The sequence below is a fragment of the Battus philenor genome, unplaced genomic scaffold (genome assembly GCF_028537555.1).
Source record: "Battus philenor isolate CCGP_79_NKW_IND1 unplaced genomic scaffold, ilBatPhil1.0.hap1 SCAF_20, whole genome shotgun sequence".
Lineage (NCBI taxonomy): Eukaryota > Metazoa > Arthropoda > Insecta > Lepidoptera > Papilionidae > Battus > Battus philenor.
The window spans coordinates 10,652,639-10,674,511 of NW_027181683.1; the positions used below are offsets into that span (position 1 = coordinate 10,652,639).

At 32.6% G+C, this 21,873-nt stretch overlaps 1 protein-coding gene across 1 annotated transcript in view; it reads left to right on the top strand.

Annotated features, from left to right (window-relative positions):
• Window positions 1-5,051, top strand: part of didum (dilute class unconventional myosin) — a 68,751-nt gene extending 63,700 nt beyond the window's left edge. Inside the window, exons 35-40 of the mRNA XM_068765660.1 lie at window positions 3-148; window positions 819-1,036; window positions 2,136-2,285; window positions 2,987-3,118; window positions 4,324-4,440; window positions 4,767-5,051. Coding sequence (XP_068621761.1) covers window positions 3-148; window positions 819-1,036; window positions 2,136-2,285; window positions 2,987-3,118; window positions 4,324-4,440; window positions 4,767-4,895 — 892 coding nt within the window. The 3' untranslated portion in view covers window positions 4,896-5,051. The remainder of the gene's footprint in view (window positions 1-2; window positions 149-818; window positions 1,037-2,135; window positions 2,286-2,986; window positions 3,119-4,323; window positions 4,441-4,766) is intronic.
• The last annotated feature ends 16,822 nt before the right edge of the window (window positions 5,052-21,873 follow it).

A 21,873-nucleotide genomic window follows, 5' to 3' on the forward strand; every position in this document is an offset into this window, starting at 1 on the left:
AGATTATTGAATAATCTACGTCAGTACAGCGGTGATGCAGTGTACCAGGCTTCAAACACGCAGCGCCAGAACCAGCAGTGCTTGCACACCTTCGACCTATCTGAGTACCGGCAGGTGCTCAGTGACATCGCCGTTTGGATATATCAGGGTGAGAAAAACTACCAAACCTACTAAATTACCAAATCAAGATTAAAACCTATAATTGTTCATACTTCCGCATAAAATTGTTTATCAAAATATGAAAGATGTTAACTAAATGAATAATTTAATGTTTAATCTTACATCGGTTTTATTTTTAACTTTAACCGGCTCCTTTATATTTTATCTATTCAGAAGAGTCAAACAAATTTTGCATCTCTCTATTGTATCGTTACAGATAAATCATCAGATAAACTGCGAGTTCAATTATTATAAAATTAGACGAAATAAATGAACGTATATTAACAAAAAATCTTTATTAACTAACTTATTATATTAGTATTCATTAAAAATAGAATGTTCGAGTCCTATTTTGTATGTATTAAAAGAGCACTTTCATAATTATTTTCTGTTTTGTTCTATGTTATGTAAAAGTATATCAATTTTACTGAAAAAACTGAAAAGTCAGCGTTGATTGAATTCATTTTAGCGTTGCTAATATTTGCGGATAATAGAGATAAAAAAAATATTTGTATGGTACCTGTGGTTTTTTTTTACATTAGTGAAAACTTATAAACAGCCTTCATATCATATTCATGTTCTTTCATTATAATTTTAATGTAGATGTGAGTACGAGGTAAGTTTTCCGAAAATAATAAATAAAAGTTTTTCATGGCCAGGTCTGATCAACCTTTTGGAGCGTCAGCTGGAACGTCTGATCCTACCCGCGATCCTAGAGTACGAAGAGATAAGCGTGCAGTCAGGACCAGCTCGTGCCGCCCCTGCTAATAGCGCGCCTGCAGGTCCTGCGCGTCTCAAACACGAGCTGGCGGCTGTTCGAGAACACCTGCGCACCTTCGCAGTTGACCCCCCACTTACCGTCACTATCTTCAAGCAGGCAAGTTACCGAGGAATATAAACACTTTTTTGTATGGTCAGCACGGAAAGTGCTTTCAAATTTACATATTTATTAGGAACAAATAACGCAGAGTTCCTCAAACTTTTTTCTGTTGTAGACCCCTTGCCATGTTTTTCCGTGTTGGGTAGACCCCCTACTTACCTGATATTGATTTCCTGTAAATTTCTAACTGTAGTGAAGTTTAGTGTTAAAAACTTAAAGTTATAACACATGTTAATTTATACATTTATTAATTGAATTTAAATTAAAACTATTCAAAATAAAATTTTGCATCTATAATGTAAAATATACGTAACATTTAATAAACATAAAATAAACTTTAAATAAAATAACATAAAATATTTACTTCATAGGTAGTTTTATAAATAATGTAAATGTTTTGATGTAAGATAATATGATGTAAGTAAATAGGTACTATCAGTGTATGTGTTGAGATCCACCATCGTGGACCCCCATTTTCATTTCATGGACCCCCAAATTTTTTTTCGCTGACGTAGACCCCTTGCAGGTTGTCATAGAACCCTAGGGGTCGATATAGACCACTTTGGGAATCACTGAATTAACGTGTGTGAAGGTGTAATAGGAATTAATAAAAGGAAGGTATAAAAGCTTCAAAATGGTCAATGTATGATTTGTCAATGTATTTTATCTTATTTGTTGTCAATTATTGAATAGTTGACCCTATTAAAAATCAATGGTTTCGCGGATGTTTGTCGCGCTTTTGCTTCTACCTAATGGTCGCGAACAACGTGAATAAAAGTGTAATTATTAAAATGAAAATTTTATATTAAATTTTTAACCTAGACTAAGATCTTAAATAGTATACCGACGGCTTCACAATTTATCTCATTGGTGAATGATAATGAGCTAAAGATGCGCTTACATGCATCTGTTTTTTTTTCACGTCACCACCATGCATAGAAATATATTTGTCTAATGTTAAAAACTGCCTCACAATATTCACGGAACTCTGAAAACTGTCGTTTTGCGTTGCTTAATTCGTGAGAATCAAGTGAGAGGATTCCACCACACAAATCTTACTGAACAAAATTTAGAAAGAAATCTTTTTTCTTTACAGTTGTTCTACTACATCTGCGCGTACAGTTTAAACCAGCTGCTCCTCCGCAAGGACCTGTGCTGCTGGGCGAAGGGTCTACAGATCCGGTATAATATCTCTCATCTCGAGACTTGGATCAAGGAGCATCTTGCTGAATATGGACAGAAGAGCGTAAGAACATTTTTACTTTTGATAACAGTTTGATTCATCGTCATATTAGCCGATAGATGCTCACTTAAAGGTGTGACCTGTGAAATGGACCTCCCCCAAAGGTAACTATGACGACCGGTCCGGCGCTCCCAGCCTCCAGTAACTTCCCACGACCTTGACTGCGTAAAAATGTAAAAAAATAACATTCGAGACACTGAGAAATAAGTGCAAAGATTATTGCATATATAAAGTAATGCTAAAAGAACGATGAACTCCTTCATCTAATTAAATGTTTCTTCATTAATAATTACAACATTTGTGATTTTTCTAAACGACAGTGTTTGTAATATCTCTTGTTGAGTATCCTTTCATCATCATCATATCAACCGCTAGATGTCCAGCCCCAGAGTTCGCCACGATGACCGGTCTTGCGCTGCCCATATCCAGCGACTTTTCGCGACCTTGAATATGTCGTCTGTCCACCTAGGGGACTTACCCAGCGTCTAGTACCACAATGAGCACTTATTCTCTAGAGCACATCATGTCTGTCTTTTATATTGAATAATAAATATAAATTATTTTTTTTAACAGTTTATTGTACACAATAAAAACACTAAAGTAACAATACAAATATAACTGACACAACAGGCACTACTTATTTCTAACCAGAAATTTTTTCCAGTAGGCCTACAAAAAAATTAAGTATGTAAACATTTGACCAGGTGGAGGAGATCCTCGGTGCGCTGAAACCAATCACGCAGGCCGTGCAGTTGCTGCAAGCGAGGAAGTCCATGGTCGACGTCGACAGCACAGTGGAGATGTGCGCCGACTTAACCGCGATGCAAGTCTGCAAGGTGATAACCATTAATAAATTACTTTCAGTATATACATATGTAATAGACATACATCTATAAACCACAAATCGGAAATCATAATAAAAGTTTTCATTTGTACCAATAATGGTATGTATTAGGTTTTTTTCCCTTATCTCTGGTTACGTTATATATGTGTATATATATATATATATATATATATTTATATATATATATATATATATATGTGTGTGTGTGCGTGTGTGTATCGTAATAACGGTAACGGTGCGTAGTTGTACGTACCATATACGTACGTAGATACGTATAACGTAACAAACGGTAGGAAATATAAATTATACATATATATATATATATATATATATATATATATATATATAGTACGCAAGCCTTTTAATGTCATTTCGATTTTTCCTTAGTGACAACTAGACGAATACTATGGTACTAGAAAAACATTTACGAATAGCTTTGTAAAACAAACATTGAAACGAATGTTATCTCAATACGTAGATACGTTCATATATGCATATGATTATTTTAGCACCGACGATATTTGTGGCCATCTTCTTATTAAAAAAATATTGACGGTTTACCAATAAATTAAATCTTTGAACACAATGTAACATTGTTAAAAAATCTAAAGACCTTGCATTTTTTGATATTTTTTTCTTATCACGACAATAATGATTGTTATGTTAGAGTTGCTGACGTCACATTTTTTTAAAAACACTACTGAGGCTATTTTTCCGGAATGTAAATATGTCTAGAATGTCATATCCAGTCCAAAACTACACATAGCCTAGATAACTCGATACTTCTCTTTAACCCAGCTCAGTAGTTTCTACACATCGACTGGAATAAACTTGCATAATACACAATTCAACAATACACAAAAAACAATACAGATTATGAGTAGAGCTAGCCGCTTCTGTGGTCCCAATATGGCTATTGGGGTCCTTCATTGTTTTTTTTTCTTTGGAGAGAAATATTTTTACGTTCTTCTGCCTTCAGAACATCGTACAAAGTATCCTGCGAAAAGTGTGTTTTTGCTGTTTTCACTTAATATCCCGCGACGGCAAAATTAAACCACTTTGAGCCATTTTGTAAAAAAATATCATAAATAAAACTAGTTTAACTCATACCCGTAAGCAAATATATGTGTTAAACTATTGCCCGTAATTAATTCTGTATGCAAATCTCCACACATTTAGGTTTTTGCTTTTGCGTAGATTCTGAACATGTACACGCCGGCCGAGGAGTACGAGGTGAAGGTGACTCGTGAGTTCATTCACGAGATCCAGAAGAAGATGCAGGAGCGCGCCGGCCCTAACGCCAACAAGGAGCCCGTGAGTATATTTATGCTACGTAGTACGTAGATGTATTGCCATCTAAATGATTTTTATTGCACAACTATAAAATATATGAAGGTAATTGAAACATAGATAAATTGTGTCCAATGGATGCTCCCTGACCATCAGCAGGTGGACGTCCAATGCTGGGTACAGGCCTTTCAATAGGAGGACAGGTTGAAAGCCGCCTCCATCTAGTGTATTAACAGAAATCCCTTCCAAACATTGTACCTTTTTCTATTAGTAATGAAATATATTGTAGTAATTTTAAATTAACATTCTTATTTATTAACAATTTTTAATGTATATATTTTTGTTCGCAGCAAAACTTATTAATGGACTCAAAGAAGATATACTCGGTGCAGTTCCCGTTCAATCCGTCAGCTATTCGCCTGGAGGATATAGAGGTTCCAGAGGTGCTTGAGTTGGATGGACTCCTTACCAAGATATAAGCAACTTGTGTTGTTACCCTTTGCTCATCTTGATGTTAGTATCTAAGTGTAGACCTACTAATGATTAAGTTAAAACTTTTTTCGTCCATTCTTTACTATTACTAGAATTGGGGTTAGTTTATTTATATGATTTTTAGTCTGATAAACCATGAACAGAGATAGAGAGAGAAGAGATAGGTATCGAATGCATATTTGTAGTTCTATCTATCTACATCTTAATTCCTGTGTCTGAAAAGTTTGTAAATTTACAATTATAATTTATGTAATAACTAACGACATTCTGGGGTCATACACATGCTTACAACACATTGATCACAAAATATCTTAAACCATTGTTTTCTTACATTTAAATCTAAAATCAAAAGTATATTATTAAAAAATTCTTTTTTAAAGCATTCTAATATTTCTGGTTGATCTAAACTTGTGGAACTTTATTAGTTGATCAAAAATCATTAAATGAAAAGTAATAATATTTCATTTCATAATTTTTTAATGTATTCTAAAAGAAGAACTGTTGAGTTTCTGGTTGGCTCTTCTCTGCAAATCAGCATTTCAAGTCTCTGGTATCTTACAACTTGCAATCTAAAATAATTGAAGATACAAAAATGCGTACAATTGCTTGCTTAAGAATGACAAATTTAAATTTATTGAAACCACTGTACCGCGCCTAAGTAGAAAAAGGTTGTTTCGGTCTTCCTATCCTGTCAGTCAACCGTCAACATACGCGGCGGCGGCGCTCATGCTCTTTCTCCTCAGTCCACACCTCATCGTCTTTTCCTAAGGCGCGGTACAGCGGTTTCGGTAGCACTATAGTAGCTACTTTACTAGAAAATATTTTTTTATTAGTAATAGTAACATTTGAAACAGAACATACGCTTAATTCTAAAGTTAACGCATTTGATTTATCAATGCTGGACTTCGAGATTTTATTGATACTATAATTTTGCATTTGAATACTCCGCCGATATCTGGTCAAGAACTATAATTAGTTTCTTATTTTGAAAATTACCCATAAACAGTTGTGGTCTACTGGATTGTTGACTGATTATGACACTGAAAGAGTCAACATTATGTTCATTAATTTGTGTACTTAAGTCAACATATACTAAATATTCTGAGAACCTTGGCAAAAAGAATTATGCAAGGGAGGAAATCCCTCAAATATGACATGAAACTTGGTATAATTATTTTGTTTACATTTGAGTATTTACACTAATAAATGTAATTAGTATTCCATCTACTTAAATTCATAAATTTATTATTTGATACATTTTATTTTTTTACACTCCATTAAAACTGTAATAGTATTTCTTTATTTGTTATTAGTCTAATACATATTACACTGATTGTTTATCCCATATAAAATCATATTAAAAGTATAAATAAACATTAGCAGGTCTATACAACTATTTATGTACATTCCGTTATAAATAAGTCTTGCCCTAAAGCATTTTACCTTTAATTAATAAAAAAAAACATGTAAAATGTTATTCCTTTTAATGCCATATTGTTTCAGTATCGTGTGCCATTAATTTTTATTTTTATTCTGTAAAGGTACAAATTTGTTTCTATGGACAAAAAGTTATTTTGGTATGTTCCCAAAAAGAATAGATTATGTATTTTTGAAAGATAAGTTGGTTAGGAAATTTTCAATCATACGTGCGATTTTTTTGTACCATAAACCAAGAATTTTTTTTTTAAATGACTTTGCTAGAAATATGGCTTTAACGGATGTTAAGAGAGAAAACCCCACAGCTGGGCTGCAGGGTGATATTATTTGTTGATTAAAACAAAAATTAACAAGTAGCAACAATGAGTTATCATTATTTTGAAAATAGTTTTTTTCTTCATTTGTTTTTTGTTAAATAAATAGCATTTGTCAAGGTTTTTGTTTCTAATCAACAAACACGTACAACAATTGATTTGTCGTATTTAATCTGTCGTTGAAATGATATATTTAAATTGAAATTTGATTTACTTGATACATGATTGCATCTTCAAATATATTTTATATAGAAATACGAGCTAAACCAATATAAGGTTCTTTGGAATAAATAATACAATATATTCGTGTATGCAAATTTAAAAACGCATCGATTTTTGTAGTATTATGTAGGCGAAAGATACTTAATTTAGATGAATTATAGGAAAAATTTACATTCATATACATATATAAAATAGCGTATAAATTAGCATATATTTACTTTGTATAAATATCAATTTTATTTTAGTACAACAATAAATTGAAGACAATATAGTATTAATCACAATATATAGTGCACTTTATATATGTATCAATAGATTAATATTTACAACGACTTAAACAATACATTCCAATATAATGCAGTTATATATTTATAATGACAGTATTTACTATTATTAAGTTTTTAAATAAACACAGATCAAATAATATGAAGAAACACCTAATTAAACATTTAACAAATAAATTCAATGAGTGGAAAAATATAAAACTCTAGGAACTTTATTAGTCATTTGTTCATGGCTGAAACAAAAAAAAACCATATCTGGTGGATAAATACTAGCAATCGACATAATAGATCCTCGGTTATTTACTATCTAATTGATTTAAAACATGTAATTGCAAAACACATGTACAACATACGGTACCAACATGTCTAAAATTACTAACATAAACATTGTTTTTTTTTAGCCAAATAAAATATGTATGAAAAATGTAGCAATCAAAATATAAAGTTTAATGTTGATGAAATCTAGTACATGTGTATTGAATATGATAAAAAAACGTACTCAAATTTATTAAGAACATATACGCAGAGTACAAAAGAAAATTAAATTTATTTGTTAATAATATTTATTGTTTATATCAATAATTTTACAAAAATAGTTGTTGAATAAAGTAAATCTATATTATGAATGAACTAAGTATTATAATTGCTTCATATTTACATAGCGCTGAATATAATTTTCATAAATATTTGTTACTATTACCCGACAGTCGGTGTGTTTAAAATATAATGCAATTTATAAAAGTGATATACAAATGAATGTTACATGATCATAACATATAATGCAAAAAGAATATAATGAATTTTATATATTTTTTTTTCGTTGAACATTCCTAGTCTTATTTTTATATATGTTACATAAAATATAAAAGTTCATTATCGACCTGATAATTTCTAAATAAGTTCTCTTTTGCCATCTTAATTCTTGATAGTTACTCTCCTTACAAAAATGTTCCATATATTTCACAGGCATAATGTCTAGTATAAGTTTACTGTGATGTATGCAGCTATAGAAAGCTTGTTATAGATGCTGTGTGAAGTTGTAAACAAAATGTACAATCGTTACCATTTGCATGCTTGTGAAGCGACACATACTGTACTTGTACAATCACTTATATTTAATTTGTATATTTTTTTTAAGTATTTTGTACATCGAGACGTAGATTTTTAATTTTTCTTACATATATCTTTTTATTAAATCAATTTTGTTTACTAGTTATATAGAAATTGTTATATTTGCTTTATATAGAAATTAAGTATAGACTTTACCATGGAAGGGACTAATTGTTCCGTGAAATGTTGACAAAAAGTAAAGAGTATTTATTAATGTTCATAAATTATACCTTGTATATGAAATATAAACAAATGTAGAAGTAGAAATATAAAAAAAAATATATGTTATTAAATATGGTACTAAATTGTTTAATTGTTATCAAATTTTATAATGCAGGTGCTCGAGCGATTTTCAAGTTATTAATAGATTATCATGACATATATAACCTTAAATAATAAATATGAAAATAATAATTGTTAAAATTTATGACATTTTTTGATGTATAATCTGTATTACTATATTCTACATTTGAAGCGTTTATCTCTGCCTGTTTCAGTTTTGGCGCTTTTATTTTTGGTATTTATTTTTATTAAGTCAAATGCTTTCACTACCGAAATATTGAATGTTCTAGAATAATGCAAGTCATATACTCTTATATATCATTCCTATGAACATTAAATAGAAAATAAATATTGTTCTTATGTACTTAATTTTTATAGGTTTAATAAATAATATTTGTACTATATCTAAGCAGTTTACTTTTTTATTTAATATTAGTGTCTAAATGATAGGATTTTTGAAGTACATATATGAATACGGTTCTTTTTTTTTAATTCTTGGTCGTTTATTCCTTTTCGTGTTAAAATAAACTGTTGACAAGAGCAATAATTTGCATATCTTTCAAATTATTAATATTTTTATCGATATAGAGAAATAATATTAATTATGTCATTACTCAAATTTACTTGCTGAAGTTATTGATTGCTTTATATAATAGTAATAGTGTATTTTTGTTAAATATTAAATGTATGGTTCATATATATTTCGACAAATGTTGTCTGTTTCTTGGTGTTCCTTGTTGCATTGTATTAAATATACTGTGACTATATTATGATTTACTTTTAATAATTTAGTATCTATTCATGTTCCTATATTAGTTCAATTCCATTTAATGCATTTTCTATTGCTTTATCACTATTATATAACACATTACCCTATGCTATGTTTTTGTTTGTCAAATATAATAATTGCATATCTGTATAGCAAAGCCGAATAGTCCAGTTAATAATATCGAGGAAAAATATTTTTAAATATTTGTTCTAAAATGTAGGTAATTCATAGCTGTGGACAAGGTCCTTTTTATTTTTCCACCTAATATAAATAAAATAATTTTATATTACCATTTCCGTGATTAAATTTACATTATAGATTTGCTAAAATTATCTATTTGGGTTAAAATATAGATACAGCTTATAGTATAAATATTTAGCCACCACTGTAAAACTATGTATATGTTATCTTGAAAAAAATTGCTGTTTTTTCGATATAGATTTGAATGTCAATTCGATATAAAGAGGATATTTTCAATTTAATATAAACACATATATAAGTAAATAGACAAAAAGTGAAAAATGTTTTGATTATAATTATAAGCCTTACATATAATATTGCTATTAACAATATGCATTTCAAGCTATGCTTTCTTGTAATATTAACATATAGTACAATGAACAACAGAATAAAAAAGTATAATAATTTGGTAATAGATACAAAAATGTGCATTTGCCTTTGTAAAAGATTTATTGTGTTATCTGTACCGTCATCGAAATGTATTTATGTACTTAATATCATAATTTGTTGTTATGTTTAATGTTTCCCGATGCTTTCGTTCGGGGGTAGGCAGTACCTTACGAATTGCATTTGCGTGCTGTGAACACGGTACATTCCGTAGGGTAGGTATAATTTATTGCATTAAAAATTATAGTTATCCGTTGTAAATTGCAGAAAGAAATAAATAATGTTAGAGACACGCTTGTTTTTTATTTACTCCTGAAATTCACGTACCATTTTTTTCACAGAACTAAACATCGTCGTCATTTCAGTCGTATTACGTCCAATGCTGCACATAGTCATTCCCGTAGATTTTTAATAGGACCGGTTGGAAGCAGCCTTCATTCATCGTCTTTCGACAACCTTAACTAAGTCGTCTGTCTGCCTTGGGGTTCGTGTGGTTCGGTCTTGGACTCCGTGGTCTTCACTTCAGATCTAGAAGGCCTGTCCACTGCTGTTTCATTTTGTTAATCCGTTGGATTACATATTTTGGTCTTCGATGGATCCCCCATTCTTAATTTGGTCTCGTAGAGAAATCCCGAGCATAGCTCGTAATGAAGGTGGTTTAAAATTTATATTTCTTGTAAGCATTTTTTTCCTTAAAAAATGGTAGTTAAAGGAATTGCGAATTGCAAGTCTTAAGTGGCAGTGGGCGGGGTACACCTCACGTACAACCGAAGTCCGATGGTACCAAAAGTGCGAGTGGCGACCACGTGCCAGTAGACGCTACGCGTATGGGTCCGTCACTAGGTGGCGGTCCAGCCACGTTACAGTAAAGGACAACTTAGAAGGACCGTAGTAGATATAATATTACCTCGTATTACAATATCCCGGTACCACATCTACGCTCATCAAAGGCAAAGAGAATCACATAAGCCCATTAATTATCCTAGTTACGGAGCACGCAAGGATAGAACACAGTATTGTTTACGCGCTACCGTTTAGCTGCATATGACAGTTATGTCTACCTTAAAAAACCTCGCTCAAGCGTCACATAGCCCCAACATAACGTTAATAAATATGAGTAGAAATCATTTATTTCTACTCATATTTATTAACCCTAAATATAAACTTGCAGTCAGTTATTCTTGTTTAGTATTTTATATAGTCTAGGCCTATATAAAGTTTACTTTTGAAAATAAAAGTGGTACTTATTTTTTGAAAATTAACTCCTCAAGGTATACTCTTGATTTTCGGGAACATTCAAAGTAAACTTAAAAACAAGCCTTCAATTTTAATATATTAGAACTGTTTTAAAAAGACCAAACTGAAGATCATTGTTGTCCACTCTTTACATAGTTCATATTTACCATTAAAACACTGTTATACACAGTAAAACGAGTAGATAGAAATTTAATGTAGTTTAAAGTTGTACCTTGATATATTCCGGAATAAACCGGAAAATCGCCTTTAGATACAACACTAATGTTTGAAATTTTTCGTCAAATAAACCGCGTCTAAGACAACATTCTGTTTATATTTATTAAAATAGATAATAACAATTGACATTAAATCGTTGATCGCGTTTAATGATGTCGCTGAACAACCTTCGACAACACCATAACCCAGTACACCGCTCTGAGCGACAACGTATACACGCGTTTTTTATATTAACGACCTTGGCGCTCGTAAAACGTAAATATTTTTTATAATTTTGTTTTAAGTGGCCAGTGCTGAAACGTGAAAAGACTTACTGTTATATTGTGAGTTGAAATTTTTTATTTTACTTTATTTATTTTATAAAGCGAAAAGATATTATCGTTAATCAAAAAGATAAGGGACAGAGCATAACTACGTAAATATTAGGGATTTGGTAATGCAGATTACCTTGAGTCACGTGGTATATCTCTATTAGTTAAGATGACCCTAATTTTTTTTTAATTTAACTTACGACAGATTACATCTCTTACCTGTTCGGACGATAAATGCCCCAGATACGAGAAGAACAGACGAAAGAAACTCACCGGACTATTTTTTGAAATTTGATTACATATTAATTATTACATGTATAAAAAAACCTTCAAACAGATATGCCATCTTCTAAGAAATAATTTACGGTGTTGTTACAATTAGCTCACCAACATTCTTTATAAAAGTATTGTATTATATTATAAAAACGTTATAAATTATCTAAGTGTACATTTTTTTTGCTTCTGATAATGTTTTTATGGACAAATAATAATTTTTCATACACGAATTGAGAATCAACAGTTAACCAGCCCTTTCCACGCCCGTGTCAAAAGTAGCAAAGCCCGTGAAATATCTCTCTCCACATCCGCCTCTGGCTACATCAGTCTGGGCTAAGCCTCTCTATCCAAGAGGCAAGCCTTCTTTCCCTAAAACCACATCTTCGGTTGCTGTTTCAAAGCAGCCAAAAATTTCGAAGCTCGAAATCCGGACTCCACCTACTATCAAGCATCTTAAAGCCCTTGCGCTATACTTCGCAAAAATAGACGTCGACGAGGTATTTATTTTAGATGCAAAGTTCCACACAGCCTCCGATCCATTGGAGCACTTTCTGGTGGCTATGGTGCATTCGGTGGTTTTCTCCGCCCTTAAAGAAGAATTTAAATAAATTCCCTTTCGATATATACGATACTCATCTACTTGTACATACGTACATCTACTATACGATACTCATCTAACATCAGGCCACCTTCAAGTGTGATGCACCGCACATGCATCGTACTCATGACACCGGCGGCCAAATCTGCCTCGCACACGTGCATGCGACCGCCCGGTCAGGGTTTGGCCCGCGTCGCTCCCGACAACTGAGTACTAACCTAACCTAACCTGCACTACACTTCAGGTTCAACTCTCTAAATCTACATGGGTATAGACCCTCATCGTGCAAACGTCTTTGTTGTATCTGGAATACAATCTGCCGGAGTAAAGTTTTTTTGCTCACGAACCTCCTCCTTTACCTCCAACGATTTCGATAAAGTAGCGTAACATAGTGGTAATATAACAATCAAGTTTTGATTACTTTAAAATTTTCTCTGAAGGACACTAACGGCGAAGATTTTTTTGAAAACGTTTTATTTAAAAATCTTACTAGACTGTGTGAGACGATGACACTACATGTTAATTTTTTTTTGTTGATGTTTACATGTGTGTTTGTATGTATGTTGAGATAGAATCAATCACACCCTGTCTCGAACTTGGTAATAAATTAAAATATTTGCGTGATTTTTTTTTAATCTCTACACTAAATAAAAAATAAATATGAATTAAAATATGATAAAAATGAAAACCTACAGGACAGTCTCCGACCAGCGAACTAAAACCAGTATCCAGTATTTGTATAGCAATGAGTAGTCAGTAATTCCTATAAAGAAAGTTTTGCTTTGTTGCTCAAATTTAGCCGAATGATCATCTTTAACTTCAGAATCCATATTGAATCAATTGAGTATAAAAATATATAATGAATCAGATTCTTATTGTAAAACCAAACCGTGAACTTGAGAACAATGACTCAGAAACGACTTTCACTTCAATGGTAAAATAAAGAAAGTTATCCCAGCCGCGAAAAGTTGTCACTTACTTCGCTTGCCTCATAAGCAAACTCATATTTACTCAACGAACCATAAAGGTTATACCCGAGATTTGTCAAAAGATAAGGAGACCACATAGCGCACAGAACAGATTGCTGCTAGTGCCTTAAGTTCACAGTGTAGAGTTTCCATTCCTAAGGTGGGCAGACGACCTTGTTTATAGTCAGATACGTAGGACATAGACAGCATCTATCTGATTCCATTGATAATCAATGAAGCAAGCCTATGTCCAGGAGTAGACGACGACGTAACTTTTGAAAATGTACACACGTACAATGTCATAGAAATAATAACAAAAAGAAGTAATGTTGCCTTTTGTTATATATGTGTTAAATTATTTATGTCGTCTGAGATGTGTTTTTACTTTACACATCAATTAATTTATTGTTTAAAAACATTTCATCCCAGAAGTCACTTCAAATAAAACTGCTAGAAAGAGGAGATAAATTACTAGTTCAGTAATAATAAAAAAAATGTATTATAAATATTTTACAGATAGCCTAGATCTTGAAGTACTGCGCATTATTAAATAATGCATCTACGCGTTAAGATGTCTTATTTAAAAACAAACCAATTAATAATGATTAATTGATTTGATTTTCCGAAACCTAGTTATTGCACATATATTGATATTACAAACATATACTAAGATATTTTACCATTTTAAATACAGGGTGATTAGAATAAGATGTAAAACCAATAAGGGAGTAAATATACAGTTCATCTGCTGACATTGTCAATTGGTTTCAGAAATATTCAATAGCGTAATGATAATATAGTAAAATAAGGGTCAACAATTCGGTTTATGTCATACTAAAATGAATTATTGTGTATATCTGTCTTATGTGTATCTATCTGTCTCTGCACTGCACTGCCAGAAGTTATAGGCATATCGCATTCCAACAGAAAAAATAAATCTATATAATCTTTTTCTGAAGGATCAATAAATGATCAATCGCAGCAATTCGTTTCTCTGTATCACCTTACTCACTCCATTTTAATATCACAAAATAATAATATATTGGCGCGAAAATAAGACGCAATGAACAATCTTCAATGACAGATTCCAAATTCAAAAGTGATATTTTGTTTATTTTTAATTATAATTGTATTTATGACTAGATTATATGTGTATATAATTATATACTTCAGTTTTACACATACAACAAAGAAAATCTGCTAAATTTTGGAGAGGAATAATTAGGATAAACCAGAAGAAATGTTTTATTTTTCAAAGAGTTAAATTATTATTGTTTTGGATTCATATAAATGCATTTATCCTGTATTTACCTATAAAGATTTATGTTTTTAATCAGCTACATCCAGTTTCTTTGTTTGATAAAAATTATCTATTGTTTCGTATCCTTTATAGCTGTAATGTGTAAATCGCAGGCATACACGTGAGTGCTGTTAGTACAATATAATCTTATCTTCTTTCATTTTAATATTTTACTAGGTTATTAACAGAGAAAGCTGCCATTATTTGTTTTTACCATCTACTTTAAAATGCATCGTCAGTGGAATACTGTTTTTGCTGCAAAAAAGAATTTTATAATAAAAAAAAAATAACTGCGCATAAGTGCAGGAAATGATTATACAGGCCCTAAAGGACTGAATATAAACGTTAAGTGAATGTGGACCAACAGGTTTTGCTTGATAACTTGCTCTGATATAATAAACAAGTTTATTTATTGAGATTTAAGTATAAATGAAAAAGTTTATCCTTAAAACTTGACTCTATGTACATCAAACAATCTGTGTTATTTGTAACTTTAGATTTATAAGATCATATATATTTTACTTCATAAATTGTTAAATGTTAAAGTTAATCCTTACGTTAGTCTCTGGCCTAGCCTTGTATGGTGTAATGCTGCTGGTATAAATATAATTTTTATACCACAAAGGCGTTTCTAGAAAACAATATTATTGACTGTGCATTAACGATATATACTATATGTATATGAGACAGTCTGGTCTATGAGCATAAGAATATGAATAAAAAATAAAGAAAAATAGCGATAGAACGCGAGAAATAAAGATAACATTGTTATACCTTTCTCTAAGCTTTATATTAGCAACTCTTTAGAAAAAAAATGTGTATCGTATTACCATACAAACCAATGTATTGTCTAATAAGTTTAAGAGGTCCAATAAAGGAAACATTGTCAAATAAAGTATATTATAGTGTGAAGGGTTTATTCACGATTAGCGGGCGGCGGTGAGTTACCGATCGAACACATTAGGCGAGGAAGGTGATAACCAAGTGTGTTCAAAGAAGTTGTATTCACATACGTAGAAAGAGTATTTACAATTTACACGACCCTAACGCAACGGCACCAACCACATCACTGATGGTGTACGAATTCAAATTGGATTCGAACGTCCAAAAATGATTTTACATAAAAGTACTGTGGCCGTATTTTCACGTAATACGGAGCATGAACGCTACAGATTTTTAAATGAAATGTTCTATTACCATTTTAAGCATATTGTGAATGTAACCGTAAAAAAACTGCCTTTGTTGGAGGCGCATTCTCAGATCATGGGGCGATGAGAATCTTCGTAGCTTTGAGTTGAAGGATGCCATTATAGGTGAGTTGAGGAGCCCAGTTCCTCTATCTTCACTACTAAGTATCCCATAACAGTGACCTATTAACTTACAACTTTATATTAAGGCCACTGAGAACATTTGAAAATGGAAACACGTTACTTTTGTCCATGATGTGAATAAAAATGGTTTAAATGAATATTGGAGTGATTTTTGTCTTATCCCCTGTGCCATAACGTAACTTATCAACATTTAATGCATTAACCGTGGGGAAGTCAGGGTCATCGCGTTGTAGAAAGAGGATCTGGCTACGGTGCTCGCGGCTGTCGACCCGTGCACCATATTTAGGGAGGTTTCGTTGCAACATATTAGCGATCTTCACCGACGAGCCCCATCTCGCTACCTAAATAAATTTGCTGCAAAGGCCCTTTCCAGAAATGAGCAGATTTTCCACTCGGGCAAGTTCTAAATCCAACATCAGATTATAGAGAGATTTTGTTTTTATTTCTCTCGTTCCTACCTCCACTGCTTATAGAGTCACTATGAATTATATATTCCAAGTTATTTCGTTGACTCTTGGCTGCAGTTCTTGTTCAAATAAGTTGTGTGGGCTTAAAGTATATTTGTTTCACAGGTACAATAAATTCTACTACGACGTCTTGTTCTTGAAAATTATAATAAATCTGGTCTAGAAGACATCAAGGGTTTTCTCTAAGGAATTTCATATTCTATGTACGTGTAATATGTTTTCATCATTGGAGTCCAATCAGGTGTTGATTTTAGAAGAGAACAAGACTTTTGTTGTATTTTTTAATTTGGAATTAAAAATATTTTACAACACATATAATTATATCATATTTTTAAAACAACGCAAGAATCTAAACTTGACAAATTAATAAATCAAATTATTTATTTTCAACTAAATTTTAATCGAACGGTTGCGAGACTTTTATAGCTTTTTTTTAATTAAGTGCTTGCAGATCTGGATTCCTCGGGTTACAATACTCGTAAAGACTTTTATGGGTTTTTTATAGTCATTAAAATTTTTGTTTAATAATTTACGTAATTACCCCTAATTAAATTAATACAATTAATTAAATGTTATACCGTAATGATACGTAATATCCTAAGCCTCGATCAATTTAGAATTAATGGACAATATTCAGAAGTACAAACAGGGATATGTAACAACTAAATCTATTATGGTTATACTGAAACAGCTGTACCAAGCAAGCAGGGCGATCAAAATTTTGTATTACAACATTTTATTTAGCACGGCAGTGCTCTGAGCTGTTATACACATTTGAATAAATAAGACGATATAAGTCACGAGCTATTACACTTAATCATCATTTGACAAGGAGGACCTGAACTGATAGATATAAGCCTTCCCTATAAGTTCCAATTGAATTGGTTGAAGCGGCCTGCATCTAACATTTTAATGTCCTTAGCCATATTGTTATTTAGCAAAATTACATTATTAATACACATGTTTACACAACAAATGATATGTAAGCGACATCTTGTTTAAATGTTTCAAAACAAATCAGTGGAACGTTTGTGGAACATGTTTAACACAATTGCTTGTTTTGACAGTTTTAAAAATTTGTAAACATAAATATTATTTATAATAATTGAATGACTGTACAATGACCATGATGGAACATTGTGGAATATGAGACACATTTTGTAATTTTATTTTAAATGTACCGTTTTAAAATACGATTGGAGCTTGTCTTATTAAAGCTCGAAATATCGTGAAGAAGTTACTTGTATGGTCTTGTCACTTCGTAAGTAAGTCTCATCGGAAAAAAAGGTCAGCTCGCGTATCACGGATGACACCAACCCACAATCTTTCTAGACAGAAGCGTCACTGGAGTTTCTTCTGCCACATCTCTGTGCTAACATCGACAGCAAAGCGTAGGCCACGCCACGCAAGTCTTGATCATCAAGACACCGACGCCGACGCGGGCTCCAACACCACCATCGAAGGAGAAAAGCAGCAGCAGCAACACAGCAAGCCTCTCGCAGCGCACCGAAGCGCCGGGAGGCGGCGACTAGTATAGAGTAGAAGGAAGGAAATTTTTATTAGCTCGCGGGTCGAAGATTCGCGAGCCCTGAGATCGACGAAGTTGTAAGAGTTCCACAAGGCTAACAACGTGAACAACATCCGGAATACAGAGTCTTTGTGCTAACCCTTTCTGAGGTGATAGTATTGTTAGCCAGGCAGAGCACCCTTCAGTCGAAATGCTAATTTCGTATTGTGTGGCAACCCAAGCTGAGATTAAGGCCCTTGTGCGTAATAACTCCACGGAATGTACGGCTAATCGATCCAACAGTCTTTCCGCCGCGGTTCAATGAAACTAAAGAATAAAGTGGCCTGAAACGAGAAACTAATGAGTTTACTACATTTAAAGAGGTTATCCTATAAACGCCCTTAATGCCCAATCCACGTGAACAAGCAAAATCTGCAAATGCCACTTGGGCAGCAGTGTAAGGCAAATAATAACATTTCCGGTTAATAAATGTGTTTATCTCTTAACAATTTATATCTTAGATATTTCAACTTGTTTTGTTTTATTTCTGATTAGCTGTGATAAGCGGTGTAGTCTAGCGGTCATAATTATTTATGTGTGACTGTTCATTTGTCCTTCAAATAAATAATTGTTCCGCACCGAACAGAGAGAAGTAGTTTTTCAACCGAGCGCATGGACCATAAACATTACGACAAGCCTATATGTGCGTGTTCACCACAAAATTTAATGAATTTATAATAAAAATTCACAAAGTTGTGTTTTTCCTTTATGAGGTCCGGTAAGTTGAACGGAGGTATATTAAGGTTTTCGCATAAGGTCACGTGGTTACATCTTTTGGATTCGAATCGGGAACAGTGTCTGAGTAAGTGGCGAAAAGTGTGTACAATCCACATGGGCAATCAACGTAGTCGATTATTTTAAAACGGTGCAGGTACTGCTTGTCGTAAACGTGCCCGCTTAGTAGTTGTGTGAGATGGAAAGAGTGGAAGTTTTCGCAGTTTGTCTATGTCGGAGAGTTTTGGAAGGAGTCCTATGGTGTGGCGAGCCGAGTAAGCTGGTTACTTTAACTAACCGAAACTTAGCCAAGACCAAGAGGCGTTCCAAAGACGTCCACGTCACTCTCATTACAGAGTTCCCATAAAACAATCCCTACACTGCAAATGTTGCAGGCATTCACAACACTGGTAGAGCTATTCACACGACATTAACAACCACTGCACCTTCGACACACAGCACACGTCACTGCGTTATTCACAATAGAACCATATATTACTTACTACATCACAAAATCCGTATTGGAGGGCGGCCTCTAGGCCCTTAATCGCGAACAGCGTGGGCGATCCGTGGGAGGGTCCGGATCCTTGAACAGCCAGATCCAGAACAGGTCTACACTGCTGTCCCACGAGTAGATCTGTTTCCTACATGCGAAGGTCATCGTGCTAGTGCCTAGTAAAATTGATTTGATTGATTTGAACCCTTTTATTCCGTGCACTCGGTACCGATGTAGCTGTAAAAGCCCCCGGTCAAACAGCAACAACTTCAACAGAAACGATGTGTTTTAACTCTTAATATACTATATGGGACTATCCCAAAAAATCACAGAAAATGCAGTTACATAGCATGAATGGTGTCGCTTCACTCAGCAACTATGACAGGCGGTGACGTGTCAATAGAGTCGGTAAATAATTCGTTATCAACTTTGCATGACAGGCGTAGTTGATTAGTAGTTATTTGATAAACAATAGATTCATCACATTTATCAGAAGTCTTAACTAATACAATCAATTGACTGCTAATTTTATAATGTCAAAGAACTTTTACTAAAAATATAGCGATGTACACAAGTTTAGCACTAATAAAGATAAGCTAAGATAGGCTCCATAAAATTAGTTAGTCTTGTTGGCAACTGTGTATTACAATACGCAACTGCAAGGCATAAGCCTCTTCCAAAGGTATCTATGAGGAATATACCATAATTGCAATGCTTAACATGTTGGTTTGCGATCGCAGTGTGGTATTCTGGCACGCTGAGGTCGCTGCTGTCCATCCTCTGGAAACTTACTCGTGAACAGTGCCGATCCTTTATCAATAATGTACTAAGTGTGTGTTATATAAGACAGTATCCCGGTAATGTAACGCGACCTACAATCGCAAGTCTCAGTCTTCTGTAGTTTTTTTTATGGCCCCCGCTATTGGGAGCTTCTCGTACCCCCTATCTAGTTTGGGACAGGAACTTTATTTACACATAATTTTTTCAGAGTTTTATCTTTATTCGACAGTCACTTTCATACTTCTCAATTTCTTTTATTCTTTCCTTTTATCCTTCTATTCCTTCACAATATCTTGCAATTTTTGTTCTTTCATTCCTTCTTGCTTTCATCGCCTTTCTTTCCTCATCTTTTTACTCTTAGGTGGCTAGGTACAATTTTATTTTCCAATCTTTATCTTTATTTTTTGATATCACAGATTTGTTTGGATTTGAACTTCTTAATACATTGCTAGACTTATCTTATATTCTATTATTATTTGATAAGTTCGTTTACATGTGCATTTATTTCATTTTTGGTTTCAGTTTTTCTATTTGGTTTTGTTTCTTTTAATAGCATTATCTATAGTATATTACTATACACTTCTATGTAATGTCTCTAAATTACCTTGTAATAAATTGAAGAAGTTCGTTAAACCAAAACCTATAAAACAGTCCAAATAAAAGTGTAAAGGGTTTTTTAAATAATAATAAATGTGAATAAAATGCTTTTCAGCCGTTTTAAGGATATTGTGACAGTGTCGACAACAAAACCTGACTAATATAATAACAACGTAATGTTTAAAACAAAGAAATAAATATGAATAAAGCTATCTCATTACATTGTTTAAAAAAACGTGAAAGTAATAACTGGTAACATTGATTACAGATAGCAGCTTGTTTTTAGATGGACATCTAGATATTGCGTCAAAGAAATCCATGTTAGTGATAAGATCATCCATTGCGTATTTATTAATTATCAATTTTAATTTTTTATTAATGCAAATTAACTTGCTTATTTACGTTAACAAAATGCTTATATCTAATTATTATTTATACAACTTATTATATTACTTATTTATATTTCAATTGTCAGTAGTAAATAAGATGATGAAAAGTAACATGCGAAAAATGTTTCTCCGAAAATTCGTCTCGTTACATTTGTCGGCGTCTTTAATCTATCAATTTAAAATTAGTTATAATCAAGCCATAGTAGTCCGTCGACTGTTTCAATTTTGTTCCATGTCTCTACATTAGTTACTGTTTTTATATCTTCCTTGTGTAGTATCCCTCACAATTGATCGTGTCTTTTTTCCGAGTGTTTGTAGCACACTGTGTTACGCCATCCGAGCCGGTCTTTATCAGAAAACGTAATGCAACAGTCTAAACTATCAATCTATTATACTAAAATATATACGTGTATAATCCCATTTTAATTGGTCACACCATAATTTGAGAACGAACTTATCAGTTTCATTATTTATTTATACGTTTTACAAGGTTCTTATGGATAATAAATTATAAAATTGTGCAGAGGTTTGAAAAATTATTGAAAATATAATGACTTTTAAATTTTTGCTTTTGATAGTTCACGCACTGCAAATTTACATTGTTGTTTAACAGCTGCTTCAATTCGTATCTATTTTTCGATCATTAATTCTTT